This window comes from Prionailurus viverrinus, chromosome B1 (genome assembly GCF_022837055.1).
Source record: "Prionailurus viverrinus isolate Anna chromosome B1, UM_Priviv_1.0, whole genome shotgun sequence".
NCBI lineage: Eukaryota > Metazoa > Chordata > Mammalia > Carnivora > Felidae > Prionailurus > Prionailurus viverrinus.
In genome coordinates this window covers 133,950,668-133,969,287 of record NC_062564.1, presented here as the reverse complement: position 1 = coordinate 133,969,287, position 18,620 = coordinate 133,950,668, and the positions used below count along the sequence as shown (strand labels likewise).

The 18,620-nt window shown below is 37.8% G+C and overlaps 1 protein-coding gene across 1 annotated transcript in view; it reads left to right on the top strand.

The window, feature by feature from the left end:
* The first annotated feature begins 773 nt into the window (after positions 1-773).
* The window catches only part of NUDT9 (nudix hydrolase 9), a 38,874-nt gene continuing 21,027 nt past the window's right edge, over positions 774-18,620 (top strand). Inside the window, exons 1-3 of the mRNA XM_047855151.1 lie at positions 774-1,165; positions 13,925-14,164; positions 16,670-16,765. Of these exons, the coding sequence (XP_047711107.1) occupies positions 1,059-1,165; positions 13,925-14,164; positions 16,670-16,765 (443 nt within the window). The 5' untranslated portion in view covers positions 774-1,058. The remainder of the gene's footprint in view (positions 1,166-13,924; positions 14,165-16,669; positions 16,766-18,620) is intronic.

Here is an 18,620-nt window from a genome sequence, read left to right as displayed (position 1 = left end):
TGGAGCTGTTATATGCCAAGAGTTCTGTATTCTGTAGTCATCAGAATACTTGTAAAAGTTTGATTAATCTGGTTTTTCAGACAAAACTTTACAATGTGTGTCTATACCACACCATTGAGATTGTATGTTATGTACTTAAAAGTTGACTATTTGCCACATTAATAAAATAATGAATATAAAAGATGAAAGCCAGATTACAAACTGTTTTAGACAATCTGAATCACCAATTTTCAGCCTGGCAGTTTAATTGTTGCCCCTTGTTTGTGCGGGGTGTTGCCTTGTATTCCTGCTCCAAGCTGCGTTCTTGGCTCACAGCTGGTTTACTCTTCCACAGGTTTGCTAAGGTCACATCCGGCAAAGCCTTGTCAAACTTAGCATTTGCAGTCAACAACTTGGTGAAAAAGGAAGAGAAAGCCTTAGGTGGAGTGCGAATCTCTTAACTACCTCCTTTTCGGGCAACCACTTATTATTCAGATACTAGGTCCCCGATGGTTCACTACAAGAGCTGCTTGTAACTCCTTCCAGCCGATTAAAAAAAAAACACAGGTAAACAACGTTCAATCCCTTTTTTTACTTTCTGCATTCCTCTCCCGCCCCCGCTCCAGCTCCCCATCTTCTTTTGTTTTCTCCTTTTTCTTGAGTTTTCCGGGTACATTTTCCCTCCGCCCAGCCCCAAGTACGCCTGCGCACACTGAGACGTCAAAGATCGCGAGCGCTGCGAGGTCGGCACTGTAGTTGCTTTACGGCGGGGTCGTAAAGTGCTGTTACGCACTTGGGACGCCACTGGGGTCCGCGTCGCTGCTACGCAGCGGCAGGCGCTGGGAGTGACCAAGCGCTCTGCTGGTTTGGTTGCCTGCGTCTCACTTTTGGAAGTGGGGGATTATTTGGGGAGGGATCCTGGTTTTGTGTATTTTTGAGAAGAACGTAGATAGTCCTTTCCTGGAACGGGAGAGCGGCCCGGTCCTAGTGCCCGCTAATACTAGGGGCTGTGGAGCGGACGGAGGTTGTGGCCCTACCTAAGCGTGACCTCGCTCCGCGAAGCCGCCCGCGGGGCGCTGATGGCCGAACGCATTCTGGGAAAGACTTTAGCCACGGTGTCTCTCTCTGTGGCCTTGGCCTCTGTGACTGTCAAGTCCTCGGGCTGTTGCAGCATTCCGGCGTGCAGGTATTCCCCCTCCTAGTGCTGCTGGCTTCTCCTGAGCCCTTGCATTTGGGTGGGAACCAGCGTCCAGTGCTGCGGATTCCATAGGCTTTACTTGCGTCCAGGGTTTTTATAGTTGTATTTACGTTTTCAAGAAGGCTCCAAAATGTTTTATCTGCCTTTTGAGGAAAACTAGTGGTAGTGATATTTCTTGGTGTCTGATATTGAAACTTGCCATCCTGCCTAAGCCACCAACGTTATTGTTCTCCGAGAGTTTGGATGTGGTGGTGTCCCGTGTCACTTTTTTTCGGATTAGTACTTAAAATATTATTAAAATTAATACATGCATAAAGCTTAAAGAAGTGAACAGTAGAAATGGTGTAAAATGAAAAGTATAAGTTGTCATTCCTCCCTTCCACCTCTTATTTCAAATGTAGATATCTTTATCTACCTCTTTTTCTTGTTTTGCCAACTCGATAAATTTAGGGTTTTTTGTATCTCACACTGCCTCCTACGTTTTTCTGTTTTTTTTTTTCTTCTCTTAATTCATTCTTCAGTAAACACGGTGTCCTAGGTATTATATTAGGCACATAGTAATGAACGAGTTTTATGAGGCTGTCCCTCATTAAAAAAAGGAGTGGTTTAAAAAAAAAAATTCCTGTTTGGCATGTCATGTTTCCTTTTGGCACAAAGAAATTCTCTTATATTCTCTCCCCGCCCCATTTTTGTCTTGTCCCTTTTTCTCTGGAACTCCTGTGATAGTTGTTGGACCTTCTGGTTTGAATCTCTTCTCTTTTTCTCTCATTTCACATTCATCTTTTTGTACGATGTTCTTAGCGATTTTACTCAAATTTATCTTCCAGATTACTAATTCAGATTTAAGTCCTGTGCATTGTTAGTCATTTCTTCTATTGAATTGTAAATTTTGACAACCTTTTTTTTCCTGTAATTGCTCTTTTTAATAGCAGCCTTTTCTTATTTTATGGATATAAAAGTTCTTGAATCTATAAAAAGTCATCAAAATTAAAAAAAAGTATCTTCTGTTTCTTGAATTATCTGTTATAGGTCATGGTTCTGTTAATTTTCAGTACTTTTGCCTTCTGTTTTTTCTCAAATATCTGGTGGACACCGGTTTTTCACTTATATTTTGATTCATGTAGGTAATAGATATTATTTTCTCTAAACGGGATGATTGATGGAATATTGGTGTCATGTGCCAGGGCACGTAGACTGGAAGGTTTCAGTTGAAGGTGTGTGAGCAGGTAACAGGTGGACAGGCTGGGAATCCTCCTCTTTCCCGTTTCTTCCAGACTAGCAATTTCTCTGCTGAGCATAGCTGCCTTAACTTTATTTCCTAGTGTGAACTGTAGTCCTATTAAGCCTAAATTGGTGCTATGTTCTCTAACACCAATATTCACAGTAGAGGTCCTAATCTTTCATTTTAACTTTTGGCTTTATCCCAGGGGCAAACGTGACTGTTGCTAACTTGTTATTTGGGGAAGGAGGACTGATTTCCATGTTACTGTCCCGCTGCCCATGACATTTGGGCCCACTTATTTCAAGCCTAAAACCTCTCAGCCCTCCTTTTATAGGAATGGCATCTCTCATTCACCCTCTTGTTCATATTTTCAAATATAATTTGTTTTACTTTGGTTTTTGGTCAGTATGAGTCCATTTACTATCTATCTTCCTGAACAATTTCTTATTCACTGGTGGTATCCTATTCTCTCTCCTACCGTGGGTTTTGTTGCCTTTTATACATCTTTATCACTTTTCAGTAAATTTTGGGGAGGGAAGGAATAAACATCTATGCTTTTTATAATGTAACATGGGTCAACCAAACTCCTATTAAAAAACATAAAATTAAAAAAAATTACAAAATATTCTAGTTAAAGACAAAAAATCAAACTGTAAATTTTTTATAAGACTATTATTTACTTTTGAGAGGGGGGGTGGGAATCCCAGGCATGCTCCATTCTATCATCATCAAGCCCCATGTGGGGCTCAATCCCATGAACTGTGAGAGCATGACCTGAGCTGAAATCAAGAGTCAGACACTCCACTCACCAAGCCACCCAAGTGCCCCCAAACTATATTCTTTGGAAGTGATGAATACTGTTTTTGATAGATGCTGCTAGAACAATGTAAAATTGCTTGGCAATTATTTTGCATTTTTATAATGCTGGGAACCCTAGGTGAACTGGGCTATATCTAAAACTAGTGACTAATTACTGACTTTCAAGAAAAAGCCAAAAGTGAAGCCAACAAGTACGTGTTCAGTGTTGGTATCTTATATTGCAAGGCATTCTGGAAGAGATGTAAGACATTTATCATTGAGAATTTTACCACTCTTAATTTGGGCAAATCCAGAAAGTCAGAATTTTGCAGTTGTTTTTTGTGATTTGCCTCAACGGTTACAAATGTCTATTTTCTAGAAAAAAGTGATAGAACATAAAGATGTAGGGAGTGCTTTCAAATTTTCCAACAGCAGCTATCAGTGACATGTGGAGAACAGTGTGTATTTTATTCCTGTGAAGACTTACAAATGTGTAAGCTAAAAATGCAGTCAGGATACTGTAGCCTAATCTTAGGAGCCTGGAATTCGAAACCAACTTGTTTGGGATTGGATCCTGATTCTGCTATCAGTTGTGTGAGCTTGGTAAATTTATGTAGTCTTTCTGGGCCTTAGGGGTCTTATTTCTAGAATAAGGTTAATAGTATCTAACCTTAGAGTTGTGAGGACAAATGAGTATATATTATAGCACAAGAACAGTAACTTGCACATAGCATGCACTATATACATTTAGTTACTATCATGGCTATTAGTATTATTGTAAATTTGCTTTATTTCAAAGCACCATATCGACATTGTATTTCTTCAAGTTTGACCATTTTGGGAACTTTTTTTTGCTTTGTGAAATTAACTTTATAAGCTACTGAATTCTCACGTGCTTGGTCAGGTGTATTTCTTGCACCAATTCATTTGTATAATAAAAGAACCTAGGCTGTATATGTATATATTACATTTATTCTTGTTCTGTTTACTTTTGGTGTATCATGTTTAAACTGTGGATATAGTAGCAGCTTAGCACTTCTCAATGTGGTAAGATAGAGTCTGAATTTTTACTGTTTTTTACAAGTTTTTAAAATTAAATTTGTTTTGGAAAAGTAAACAATTAGGCATGTAAGTTTCTCTTGTCAGAGTGGGTAGCAGATTTGTGCTTGCTGAACAGAGAGTCTCATACTTGGGAAAGAAATTTGGTACTTGGTTGGCATAGACTGGAACAAAATCAGTGTTTCCTGTTCAGCATCTCATCAGTACTCTTACTTTACCCCTTACTTACCCCTTACTTTACCATGAAAAGTAACTAATTTTATAACAATTCATTAGATACTAGGGCTCCATCTGTAAAATTTTGCCTTTTTTTTTTTAAGTTTATTTATTTTGGGACTGAGAGAGAGAAAGAGCATGTGTGTGCACAGGGGAGGAGCAGAGAGAGGGAGAGAGAATCCTAAGCAGGCTACCCTCAGCATAGATCCCTGAGATCATGACCTGAGCCAAAATCAAGAGTCTGAAGCTCAACTGACTGTGCCACCCAAGCACCCCATATAAAATTTTGCTTTTTAAAGCACACATACCTGAAATCTGTTTGCCATTTTTGGTAAATACATGTGTTCCGTATCTGTTCCCTTTTATTGAGTATGAGTTTAGGGTGGGTGAGGAAGATCTTATTTTGAGAGTTCATTGTTTGGATTTCCAACGCTGTGGCAACTTAGGCATGTACAGGTCATCATAATCTGAAAATAATGATTCTACCACTTTTGTTTTTTTAATTTTCTTTTTAAATGTTTTATTTATTTTTGAGACAGAAAGAGACAGAGCATGAGCAGGGGAGGGGCAGAGAGAGAGGGAGACACAGAATCCGAAGCAAGCTCCAGGCTCTGAGCTGTCAGCACAGAGCCTGACACGGGGCTCGAACTCACAGACTGTGAGATCATGACCTGAGCCGAAGTCAGACGCTCAACCGACTAAGCCACCCAGGGGCCCCATGATTCTACCACTTTTAATAAAATTAGTCACATGTCAAGTATTCTCCCACCTCACACTCATGAATAGACTTTTACTGTTTAAGTTTTCCCTGATTGTTGGCTGTTTGACAGTACTTCACAGATGCAAGGTGAGCGTAAGATGAAATAGCAATTGTTTCAAAGTTTTTAAGTGGGATAAATGGAACAGTTGAATTACATATAAAGCTGTAGACAAACAATATGAAAGAAACCGTTTAGGAAGAAGAAAAGCTTGATAGTTTCTTTAAAAAACTAAATATACTCTTAGCATATGATCCAGCAGTTGCCCTCTTTGGATTTATTCAAATGTGTTGAAAAATTTAGATCCACACAAAAACTTGCATACTTACGTTTACAGCTGCTTCATAATTGCTGAAACTTGGAAACAACCAAGATGTTTTTCAGTAGGTGTGTGGATAAATAAACTGGTATACACAGACAATAGGATATTACTCAGCTCTGAAAGAAATGAGCTCTTAAGCCATGAAAAGATGTGGAGAAACCTTAGATGTACATTGCTAAGTGGAAGAAACCAACGTGAAAGGGCTACATACTGTGTGATTACAACTACATAAGGTCTTGGAAAAGGCAAACCACTGGAGACAGTAAAAATATCCTTGGCTGCCAGGGGTTGGACGGTAGGGGTGAACTGGCAGAGCTCAGGATTTTTAGCACAGTGAAACTATTACACTATAATGGTGGATTCATGTCATTATACATTGTTCAAACTAGTAAATGTACTGAGAGAATGAAACCTAGTGTAAACTGTGGACTTTGGGTGATAATGTGTCATTGTAGGTGAATTGATTGAAACAAATCTCTTCAGTGGGGCATGTTGGTAGTGGGGGAGGCTGTGTGTAGGTGGGGGGTAGGTATAGGGGGTGGGGCTGAGGATATTTAGGTGTACTTTGGGCTCAATTTTGCTGTGAACCTAAAACTATTCTAAAAAAGTCTATTTAAAAAAGGGCAAGTAGGACCCCCTTGGCTACTTCTTCAATTTACAGAGACAGGTAAATGGAAAATAAAACACATACCGCTCTTGTTAAAAAAGGTTGACAGAGTCTGGGCGCCTGGGTGACTCAGTCCTTTAAACATCTGACTCTTGGTTTCGGCTTAGGTCATGATATCACGGTTTATGAATTTGAGCCCCACATTGGGCTCTGTGCTGCCTGTGCGGAGCCTGCTTGAGATTCTCTTTCTCTCTGTTCCGACTTCTCTCTCTCTCTCTCGCTCTCTCAACAAATAAACTTAAAAAAAGTTGACAAAGTCAGTGAAAGGATAGTGTTTCAAACAAGAATGGTGTATCAAAAGATTGATTAAAGGAGGTCTTGGGGAAATTTTGATGAAGGCTTTTAATATTTTTGCCAAAATTATCCCTTATGATTTGACTGTGAAGGTAAAAGCAAAGGTTGCTATATTATGCAGTTACATAAGTTTCTTAATTTTTTTTTAATTTTTTTGTTCTAAGGCTTAGTGTATAGATTTGGTTATAACTTATTGAACTATAATGTTGACATTTTCATAATTTAAAATTTCATTTTAAAAGGTGAAGCTACATATTCAAACTCTTTTTCACTACAGTGAAAATTTGTTTGGTCTCTACTTAAGTGGCCTTCCTCTGTTACTTTCATGTGAGGAAGGACTTCTTGCATCTATGGTTGGCGGGGCATTATGCCAAACAAGGGATATAATGTTTAGCTAAAACAGGTGTGCTCCTTGTTCTCCATTTGTTTACAGTCATGTGGCACCCTAACAAGTGTAAAATCACAATCGTAATTCAATGAAGAAAAAGAAAATAGAGCTCTGATAGCATGTAGCAGGGAGAACTTATTTCTCCTAGTAGTTAACGAGGAAGACTTGCTTGAGGAAGTGAACTTAGAAGTTCACTGAAGGAAGAATGTAGGTTAGTAAGGTAGAGGAGGAAGCTGTTGCTGGTCAGTGTTATGCCCAGAATTCGTGATCCCCAAAGACCACCAGGGAGCCGAGTCCGAAACAAAAGCAAAGAGCCTTTATTCCAGCTAGCTCGAGCTCAATCCCCTACCTGCACCGACGCAGCGGTGAGATACCAGAGAGAGAGAGAGAGAGAGAGAGAGAGAGAGAGAGAGAGAGAGCGAGTTTCAAAAGGACAAAGGTTTTATTGGGGCCTGGGGGCAGTTGGTGAGGTAATGGCTATGGCCTCAGCTGATTGGCTGAGGAAGGGTCCTGGGGAAGGGTCCGAGTCCTGTTAGGCAGGTGAGGGGGGGTTACTCAAGGGGAGGAGGTGTGGTCAAGGTGAAGGACACAGAACAAGATGGAGTCGGCCGGTGTAGGCCCGCCCTTTCAGTCAGGCCATGTATGGAGAGGGAATGTGGGCGTTTTTAGGCACTGACAGGTCATTTGGCAAAAGCACAAAGGAGCAAGGTGGAGGGTGATAGGCAGTCCTTGTAGGTCAAATTAAGAATTTAATTTTTGGGGGGGCACCTGGGTGGCTCAGTCGGTTAAGTATTTGACTTCGGCTCAGGTCATGATCTCACAGTTTGTGAGTTCAAGCCCTGCATCAGGCTCTGTGCTGTCAGTTTAGAGCCTGCAGCTTGCTTCGGATTCTGTGTCTCCCTCTGTCTCTTCCCCTCCCCCACTCTCTCTCTGTCAAAAAATGAATAAATGTTAAAAATTTTTAAAAAAAGAATTTAATTTTTTAAATAATTTTTTTCTATGCAAATATAAATACATAAATTGGCCTAAATGCATAAATGTGATCACTCGTACTTCCTTTTACTGGTATGTTTGGGTAGTTTTCTTTTTCTTTCTTTCTTTTGCTCACTTCCTTTTCTCCTCTCTTTTTCCTGTTGTTAAAAAGCAGAATTCAGCTAAGTAAATTGAGAGATCTAATAGACTTAATGATTTGTGAATTGCGCAGCATGGGGTCTAGCAAGTAGAGGGGAGTGGGGAGGTGTTAAAATGGAAGGTTTTTATAGAAAGGAAGTGGAGGCAAGAAGGTTATTAGCACAAGAAAAGGATTGTTCCTGCCTAGGTTGCTTTTCCTTTGGGGGTAGAGGAGGGGGTGTTACTTTGAGGATTACCTCGTCTACCTTTGGGAGACCGAGAGGGCCCAGGTGTCAGATTACCTCATTAGCTGATTAGACTGGTAAAGACTACATTTTTGGTGGAGGTTGAAGCTGCAATTAGATTAGGTATTAAGACTCAGTTTGAGGATTTGGCCTAAGTGACACCATTTTGGGCCAGTAGTTTTCTTTTTAACACTTTCTTATCCCTTTTTCCAAACCTCTTCCCTTTCAGAAAAAGGGTGAAGGGGAGAGCCACCCCCCTGTTTTCTTCCCTCCACCTTTTCCCTCCTTCCCTTCTTCCTCCCTCCCCTTTACTTGTCTTTCCTTCTACCCACATTCACACCACATTCTCTAACCCATATTAAGAACTTGATGATATGGATCCTTTTATATTATTCCCATGCTCGTGAAACAAATAGTATAGACATTTGCAGTAGGCAAAATAATGGCTCCTAAAGATGTCCACATCGTAATCCCTGAGACCTGTGAATACTTTGCCTTATATAGCAGAGAAGACTTGACACATATGATTAAAGTTAAGGACTTTGAGATGGAAAGGGTATCTTGGCTTTTCCATGTGGGCACAATCTGATCATGAGTTAAAAAAAAATGGAAAAATGTTTCCAGCTGTGGTCAGGGAGGACTATACTGAAAAAGGATCAAAGAAAGATTTGTTGTGTGTTTTGAAGGAGGAGGGAGGGAACTGTGAGCCACAGAATAGGGGTGGTTTCTGGAAGCTGGGAAGGGCAAGCAAACGGATTTTTCTCTAGAGCCTCCAGAAAGGAATCCAGCCTTGACAACTTGTTGATTTAACATTGGGTGCCAAAATGATGCCGTTTTAAGTGTTGGGGTTCCGAGCGTATGGCCAAGAAAGAATTCTTGAGACTTCTGTGCAAAAAGGTGATTTTATTAAAGCACAGGGACAAGATCTATGGGTGGGAAAAGCTGCCCCAGCATTGTGAGGAGAGACTGATTATATACTTGGGAATTGGGGGAGGTAAAGTCAAGGGAAGTTCCCAAAGGGATTTTCAAATGCTCAAAAAGACTCAAAGGATACTGGAGGCCTAGATTGTCCTGCTGAGGTTATTTTTCCCTCTAGCAAAGCCTTAACATTAAGATGTAGGGAGTTCCTGGAGAAATGTTATACTCTGCCTGCCTGCAGTAGTTGTTGATAGGCTGCAGGTTATCAGGAAATTTAATTTTATCTGCCATTTCTTTCTGCCTTTGTTTCCCACATCATTGTGAGACCTGTGTCTGACTTATAACCTGTAGACCTGTAAGATAATAATTTTGCATTGTTTTCAGCTGCTGAGTTTGTGGGAGTCTGTTATGCAGCAATAGAAAACTAATAACATTATGTACATACTCTTAATTAAATATGTACTTATTTTTTGTTACTGCTTTTTAAAAATGGGATCATATTATACATACTATTCTCCGTCTTGCTTTTCCTTTTCAACAATACCTTGTGAAAATACTGACAAATTACTTTATGTCATTATTTTTAATAGCTACTTAATGTTTAATCCATGGTGTGGCTCTTCTAAACCATCCCCATATTATTACGCATTTCTTTTACTTCCCATTGAACACTGATGAAATAAGCATCTTTTATATATATAACTGTTTCGTTGTTGTTGTCGTTTGTGGGATAGATTACCAGGAATGAAATTACTGGGTTGAAGGATATAAATATATTAATCATTGTTGCCAGATTGCTTCTGAGAAAGTCAGTAACAGTTCACATCTCTACCAGCAATATTTGGGAGGTGGTGTTAACCTTTTTGAAGGTTTGTCAGTCTAGTTGGTAAAAAGAATTTAATGTTACTTTAATTTTCATTTTTTCATTGCTAGTAATTATAAATCTTTTTAAAAAATAATCTTTTAATGTTTCTTGGCTCTTGGATCTGCTTTTCTGTAACTGTTTAGTCCTGTAATTTGCCCAATTTTCTATTCCAGTTTAGCCTTTTCTTGCAATTTGTAACAATGCTGTATATTATAGATATTAATCCTTTGAATGTCATCTACATTGCAGTCTATAGTTTGCCTTTCCCCTCTGTTGATTGAGTCATTAGTGCACAGCAGTTCTTAATTTTGATGTAGTCCAATTTATCTTTTTCTTTGTTGCCTGTGCTTTTGGTTATATCCGAGAAATTATTGCCAATTTTAATGTCATGAAAGTTTCCCTGTATGTTTGCTTCTAAGAGTTTTATAGTTTTAGGTTTTATGTTTGGGTCTTTGAACATTTTGAATTAGTGTTTGCATGTGCTATAAAGTAAGGGACAATCTTCATTTGCAGGTGCGTGTCTCATTTTCCCAGCACCATTTGTTGAAAAGACTGTCCTTTCCCGTTGAATAGTCTTGGTGCCCTTGTTGGATATTGTAATGCCCGAAGTTCCGAAACCTCCCACAAAAGTCCACCAGAGTCGTAAGTCAAAGCCAAGCGGCAAGGGTCGTTTATTGCAGGTTCGAACCTGGTCCCCCGCGCACTCGTCGCTGGTGACGCAAGAGGCCACGATCAGGGTTGGTACAGGGCTTTTATAGACAGAGACAAATAGCACAGGGGAGGTTTCAAATTATGAGGGGCCTGATTAGTTGATTTTAAAGTAAGGACATTTGTTGTTCTCTGATTGGGCGTCCTTTGTCCTTTGGCGGGAAGGCTTTGTCCGTTACTTGTGGCAGGAGGAGAAAGGGGGAAGGGGGAAGGGGGAAGGGGGAAGGGGGTAGGGTAGGTGAGGAATGTGCTAAGCAAGCAGGTTTACAGAAGCGAGAAATGCCGGGTTAGTTTATGTACAATCACTCATTCCATTACATATCAGACTACTTAGGAAGGTTTACAACCCATTCTACTACACAGCGGGTTACATTCAGGAAAGGCCTCACAATGCTCGTAGCAAACAGCAAGCAAAACAGACTTCTCAGCAATTGTATTTCTTATCAAAGATCCATAATAAGCAGAAAAGAGAACTTTAGCTTTAAACTAAGGCAGGGCTGTCATTTGGATTTAAAGCTGTTCTTTTCAGATATCATTTGACCGTATGTGTGAGGTTTTATGTGTGAGTTCTCTGTTCTATCCCACTGGTCTCTATGTCTGTCTTTATGCCTGTATGATACTGTTATCATTACTGTAGCTTTGCAGTAAGTTTTGAAATTAGGAAGTATGGCACCTCCATCTTTTTCTTTTTCAGGATTGTTTTGGCTATTTGGGGTCCCTTGTTCCTGATCTTAGAGAAAAAGCTTTCAGTCTTTGACCATCACTTCAAAAAGTTGTGGGCTTTTCATATATGGCCTTTATTATGTTGAAGTAGTTTTCTTCTAGTTTGTTAAATGTTTTTGTGAAAGGGTGTTGAATTAGGACAGACTTTCTGCATTACTTGGGATGATCATGTGTTTTTTTCCTTCATTCTGTTAATGTGTATTACATTGATTGGTTTTTGTATGTTTAAAGATGCTTGTATTCCAGGAATAAATCCCACTTAGTCATAGTGTATAATCCTTTGAATGTGCTATTGAATTCTGTTTGCTACTATTTTGTTGAAGATTTTTGCATTGATATGCATCAAGGATATTGGTCTGTAGTTTTCTGATAGTCTCTTTGTCTAGCTTTGGTGTCATAGAAAATGTTGGCCTCATAGAAAAAACTTGGGAAGTATTCCTTCCTCTTCAGTTTTTTGGAAGAGTTTGAGTTTTAATTCTTTAAATGGTTCATAGAATTCACCGATGAAGCCATTGTCTTTCAAGCTTTTCTTTGTTGGAAATAAATAAGGTTTGGTATCACCTTTTAAAATTATTCATATAACCCTTTCAAGTTTCACCACTTGCCTACACTTTTTTTTTCTTTTTTGGTTCAAGAACCAATCCAAGATCACTGATTGCATTGAGTTTTTCTTTTTCATGTCTTTTTAGTCTGCATCTATTTGGAAGAGTTCCTCTGTCTTTCATGATGTTACCAGTTGAAAGAGTACAGACATTTACTCTGCAAGTTGTCCCTTGACCTGGTTCTGTTCTATATTTCATGATTAGATTCTGGTCATATATTCTTGTGAGGAGTACCTCAGAAATGATCACTGTGTACTTCTCAGTGTATGGTGTCAGGAGGCACAGGATGTTGACTTATTTCACCATCCTATCACATTTTGTTTGTCTTAACCATTTGTCTCAAAGTATAGTGAGAGCAGGGGAAGGGAGCTGTCATCAGTTCACCATGTTCTCAGAATCCTTTTTCCACTTTAGATGTTATCACTTAGGGTCATTAGGGAATTTAGCCTTTATTTTAAGAATAATGAGAAGCCATTTAAGTTTTTAGGCAGGAGAAGACATGAAACATTTTTGTGTATGCTGTGAGGTAGAGGTTCAGTTTGTTTTTGTATATATTTTCTACTTATTTCAGCTCTGTGCCTTTTTTTCTTTTAATGTTTATTTATTTTTGAGACAGAGAGAGACAGAGCATGAGCAGGGGAGGGGCAGAGAGAGAGGGAGACACAGAATCTGAAGCAGGCTTCAGGCTCTGCACTGTCAGCCCAGAGCTGGACCTGGGGCTTGAACCCACGAACCATGAGATCACGACCTCAGCTGAAGTCAGAGGGTTAACCCACTGAGCCACCCAGGCGCCCCTCAGTTCTGTGCCTCCTAATGTTACTTTAAATTTTATTCTGAAGTTTACAATTTGTATATTTATTATAGTCTGACTTCAAGTAATATTACATTACTTCATGTACAATGTAAGAACCTGGCAACCTATATTTTCATTATCTTGTCCTTAGTGCCATCTTTGCCATACATTTTACACGTGTGTTAGACTGTAGACCATTTAAAAAAAATGTATTCCCTCACATCGACTTACAGTTTTCTTTTACATTTGTTTTTATGTAATTTTCATGACAAACTTCTCCAACTTTTGTGCTAACAAAAGTAAACCTGTTCGTGGGGCACCTGGGTGGCGCAGTCGGTTAAGCGTCCGACTTCAGCCAGGTCACGATCTCGCGGTCCGGGAGTTCGAGCCCCGCGTCAGGCTCTGGGCTGATGGCTTGGAGCCTGTTTCCGATTCTGTGTCTCCCTCTCTCTCTGCCCCTCCCCCGTTCAAGCTCTGTCTCTCTCTGTCCCAAAAATAAATAAACGTTGAAAAAAAAAAATTAAAAAAAAAAAAAAAAGTAAACCTGTTCCTTTTTCTCAGCTAAAAGAAATTCAGTGAGTAGATTCAACTAAGATCTAGCAATATTAAAAAAATTTTCATATTTGAAAATAATTTTCTCAGATGTTGGGCTTCTATACTTTGAAGTTCAAAAGTATGTTTTGGGGTCTTTGAATTAGGTTCTTTATTTTTTAATTTTAATTTTAAAAAATGTTTTAATGTTTATTTTTGAGAGAGACAGAGCATGAGTGGGGGAGGGGCAGAGAGCAAGGGAGACACAGAATAAGAAGCAGGATCCAGGCTCTGAGCTGTAGGCACAAAATCCAACATGGGTGTGGACCCGTGAATCATGAGATTGTGACCTGAACCAAAGTTGGATGCTTAACTGACTGAGCCACCCAGGTGCCCCATAGGTTCTTTATTTTTTCTATTTTGGTATGTATGTAAAACATTTTTCTTTTCTTTTCTTTTCTTTTCTTTTCTTTTCTTTTCTTTTCTTTTCTTTGTTTTTTGATTGTTTTTTTTTTTTTTTCTTTCCAGAAACTCATTTTTATCCTGTGGGTTTCATCTTAACTCCAACATCATGTCTAGTTCTAATGGTGCCAAAGAGAATTCGCACAACAAGGCTCGAACATCTCCGTATCCTGGTTCAAAAGTCCAACGCAGCCAGGTTCCAAATGAGAAAGTAGGATGGTTTGTTGAGTGGCAAGACTATAATCCTGTGGAATACACTGCTGTCTCTGTCTTGGCAGGACCCAGGTGGGCCGATCCTCAGATCAGGTGAGCAAACTAGTCAGTGTTAGCTGGTAGCTGGGTGTAAGACGGAGAAGAGAATGATTGTATTTGTAAATTACCATTTTGATAGCTGAAAAATCATTTTCATCTAGTGCTTGACTTTGTTATAAAGCAGTTTCCAACATTTAGCTGGGATTCTTGCTAAAGCTAGACAGTCCATGTTTGCTTATTCTTTTGGGAGTTTTATGATCCTTCCAAAAAAGGTAAATCTATTTTACTATGGAGATTTTTGTTTTATGAGGTGACAAGTAGTGGTATCTGTTTTCATTCGTTCTGTTTAGGTTATCAGTAGAACATCTCTTATTGTTATTTTCCACCATAGCTGGACTTGTATTTGAAGTAGTGAAAATATTTTTCAGAAATTTTTCAGATTACCAAGAACAGCATGATGATAAAATTGGAGTAATGTGATAAAATAGAAAAGGGATAAAGAAGAAAAAAACTCAAGCAAAAATCCTTTGACTAAATTCATAGAAGTACATTGATTCACATTTTCTATTTATGTTCCTTTTAATGAATACGTAGAGTGTTTAAATGTACTGAGTATGAACTAGGTACTGTACTAAACGTTTTATAAACATTATTTTATTCTTACAACTATTCTGGAAGATAGGGTTGTTACTTGTGCTTTATAGAAAAACAAAACACACACAAAAAATGGAAGCACACTAAGTTTGTCCTTTACATATTGTCACAGAGCTGCTAGTAGATGGTATAGTGTGGACTTGAACTCAGTCTGACTCCAGAATTCATGCTCTTAATCACTCTGCTAAGCTGCTACCCTAATTTTAGAACAGCTTTACAAATTTGATTCCATGGGAAAATTTATTATAAATGCCTCGAGGCATAATTTAATCAAGTAAGTAAAAACTGTTGCAAGTTGGATAGATCCAGTATTAGTTCTAGGTTAAACTTTACTATGGACTTATTGCTGTGACTAGATTTTGACATACAGTTTCCCTGTTTTGTTCAAAGATGTGTTTGTCATTTTGTGATACTACTTGGATTTTAATTAATCATGAAGCTAATCTGTAGAGAAATTTGTAGCTTTAATAAGTTGCATTTTCCCCATTTTGAGTATTTACATATTTGCACATACATTATACATATACATTATAAACAAAATTGATGTTGGTAGGGGTGCTATATAGTGTAAATAGAGGAAGATTGCATACATTTTCTTATTTTTCATTCAGTTTAATTTTTAAGAGTTGAATTTATATCACCATCTAAAATCAAGCTTTACAACCAATATTAATATTTCAGTTATGATTATGTTCATGTTTTTTTTTTCCCCCTCTGGTGAATTTCTAGAGTCCCAAGAGCATTGTAACCCTGGCTGTATAATTTCATGATTTTTACCATTTAATTATTTTTTATTTGTGTGTTAGATGGAAGATTGGTTAGAAGTTTTGAGAGAGTTTTTGGATCATTCAAATTGGAAATTATTTCCAAAATAGAGCAGAAATATTTCTATGTTCTCTTAACTGATATTAAAGCAAGGAAAAAAGTGAAACTTCTGTCAGAACCACCTATGAATTATGTAGTGCTATACAACTCTTTATTCACTATCAACACAGTTATATCAGTGATTTTGTAATGGTGAGGAAAGTAGTATGTTTATGTCTACTTTGAAAATAAATATTTTTTAAAGTTTATTTTGAGAGAGAGTATGAGCAGGGGAGGGGCAGAGAGAGAGAGGGAGAGAGAGGATATTAAGCAGGCTCTGCACTGTCAGCACAGAGTCCGACATGGGGCTTAAACTCAGGAACTGTGAGATCATGACTTGAGCTGAGATCAAGAGTTGGATGCTTAACCAACTGAGCCACCCAGGTGCCCCAAAAATATTTTTATTGAGGTATGACAAATGAAATAAAATGCACACTTAAGTGTGCAGCTATAGCTCAGAACAACTTTTTATTTCTATAGCTGTAACTACCATCCAGATTAAAATTCAGAACATTTCTAACATATAACATTGATTTTAATCTAGATCATAGTTATTATGAAGTTTTGGGGTAAATTCACAGTTTTGTGGATTTATTTGATGAAAATATTAACCAGTGTACATTTGAGGAAATTAAAATTACTTTGAGACCATAAAAACATCAAGATATCACAGAGAGTATTATTTCTGGAACCACATAGGAAGCATTAATTGCAATATTGTGCCCACAGACAATTCTTCCATGCTGATAAATGATGTAGACTTTTTTTGTACCGTGTGGGAGGAACTGTGGTTTCTCTGCCTAGTCTTTCCCAGAGGGATTATAATACACATCCTTGTATTGTAAGGTGTTTTGGTTAACTTTTTTCTTTTTTTTCCAGAAACTGTTTTGAAGGACTAAATGGATTTGTAAATGAAAACTAACTCTTAAAAATTTTAGTTTCAGGGATACTTTATTATAAATAACAGGCTGACTGGCGTTAGTAAGCTGTTGGTAGTATTGGGCCATTATTTCTTATTTTGCTTTGGTATTCTTATTACAGTGAAAGTAACTTCTTTCCCAAGTTTAATGAAAAGGATGGGCATGTTGAGAGAAAGAGCCAGAATGGTCTATATGAGATTGAAAATGGAAGACCCAGGTAGGTACTGGGGATGGATATCTTACAATAAATAGGTCTTCGAAAGGTAGAAAATGTAATTAACATTTATTGAGTGTTTGTGTGTGCCAGACAATGTACAAAAGAATTTATATATGTGATCTGATTAAATCATGACAATAACCCTGTGGGTGGATATTCTTAGTTCCATTTACAGATAAGGAGAGAGAATGTAAGCAATTTGCATATAGTAAGTGGCAGAGGCAGTATTTGAGTGCATTTTTTTGTAACTCCACTTTGAAGGTAGAAATAATTAGTTGAATAAATTAACAGAGGAAGGATTGAGAATTGTATGTTTATTAGTTCTTTATTAAATTTATTAAATTAGTGCCTTAAACTAAGAATTTACCCAAACATGTAAGAGTAAAAATAAAAATAACCCAGTAATTTAACATCAAGATTCTTTCTGTACTTTTAAAAATGATTTTTATACACAACTCCAACAATTTCCATTTTCCTTAAGACATTATAAAAGTTAGGAAAAAATGTAAAAATTAGCATGCCCCAAATAAAACAAAGAAGGATCAGATTCTGTAATCATGGTTTTTATCTTGCAAAAATGTTGCAACTTGTATTCTTCCTTCCTCAAGGACAAGGCAATGATCTGTCTTCTCTCACCACAACCTGGTCCTTTAGTTTTGCTAACTCTTTCTTTGGTCATAATTTCACTTTTCTGTCTTTTTAAGTCAGACCTTCTTTGCATTTGACTTATTCCTTAGGTTCTTTTCTGGATAAAAAAATATGTTAAAAGATATTTATCCATGAAAAAGAATAGGCAGCAAAGGCAAGCTAGCATGTTGTTTTAGTCAAGAGTCTAATGGAAACAATTCTAGCTTACCTTAGTAAAAAGTGAACTTTAGGGTTATGGGGTCATCTCAAGCAGTCCGAAGTGTAAATGCAGCTAACTTTAGGTAGAATTGAAAATCTGTCTCTGCTTTTCTTTCTATGTTGCCTTTATTTCTCTTTCACTGCAAACAACTTTCTCTGCTTCTCAGACTGTAGGGTAGTCTATGTGTCTTTTCCATAGTTTCTGATTTACCAGTTATAAGCTTGGTCATCTATAAAAATGAACTTTCACTCTTTAAATATTGGCTTTGATCATTTGTGTTCAGGGATGTATACTTATTTGGAATAAAACATAGTTGCTGGCCACCCTGCCCCTCCTCCTGTGAATTTGAGAAGTAAAATTATTGTCACCTGGGCAGGTGCCTTGTCTTAACTGAAAGTCTTGCTGATATATTTTTGGGTCTAGTACAGTATAAAAATTCATTCAACTTGAATAACAGTCACAAGGAAGACCAGAATAAAAACAGATGGCTGACAGGGAAAATTTTGGCTGTTTGTGTATTTACTTTCATATATTGGGAGGACAAAAGATATAATCTTAAAAAGGTAAGATTGTAGATTAGGGCATTTTACTGGGACATAATGAAAGTTGAACATTTAAGGAATATTCATTGGAAGAAAATTACTCAGGCCTGAGTGTTGCTATGTTCACCTGACAGACTTTTTAACATTGGGTTGTGCTATTGGTTAAATAGTTAGCATTTTTATAAAATTGTTTTCTTTAAAACTTGAATTTTGGTATATTTGAAATCTTGAAATATTGAATAATACTACCTCATTATATGCTACAAAATATATATTATTGGTAATAAACATCCAGAACCCACTGAGAAAACATTTTCTTTAGAAAGTAACAAAAATAATGGGAAGGGTTGTATGAGATGAGAGTAAGAAAAGGGGATGTTGAGAAAGTGAAGAGGAATGTGGGTATCTTGAATGATAAATCATCATTGTTGTAGAGCTAGAGGATCATTAGGTGCAGACCATTCAT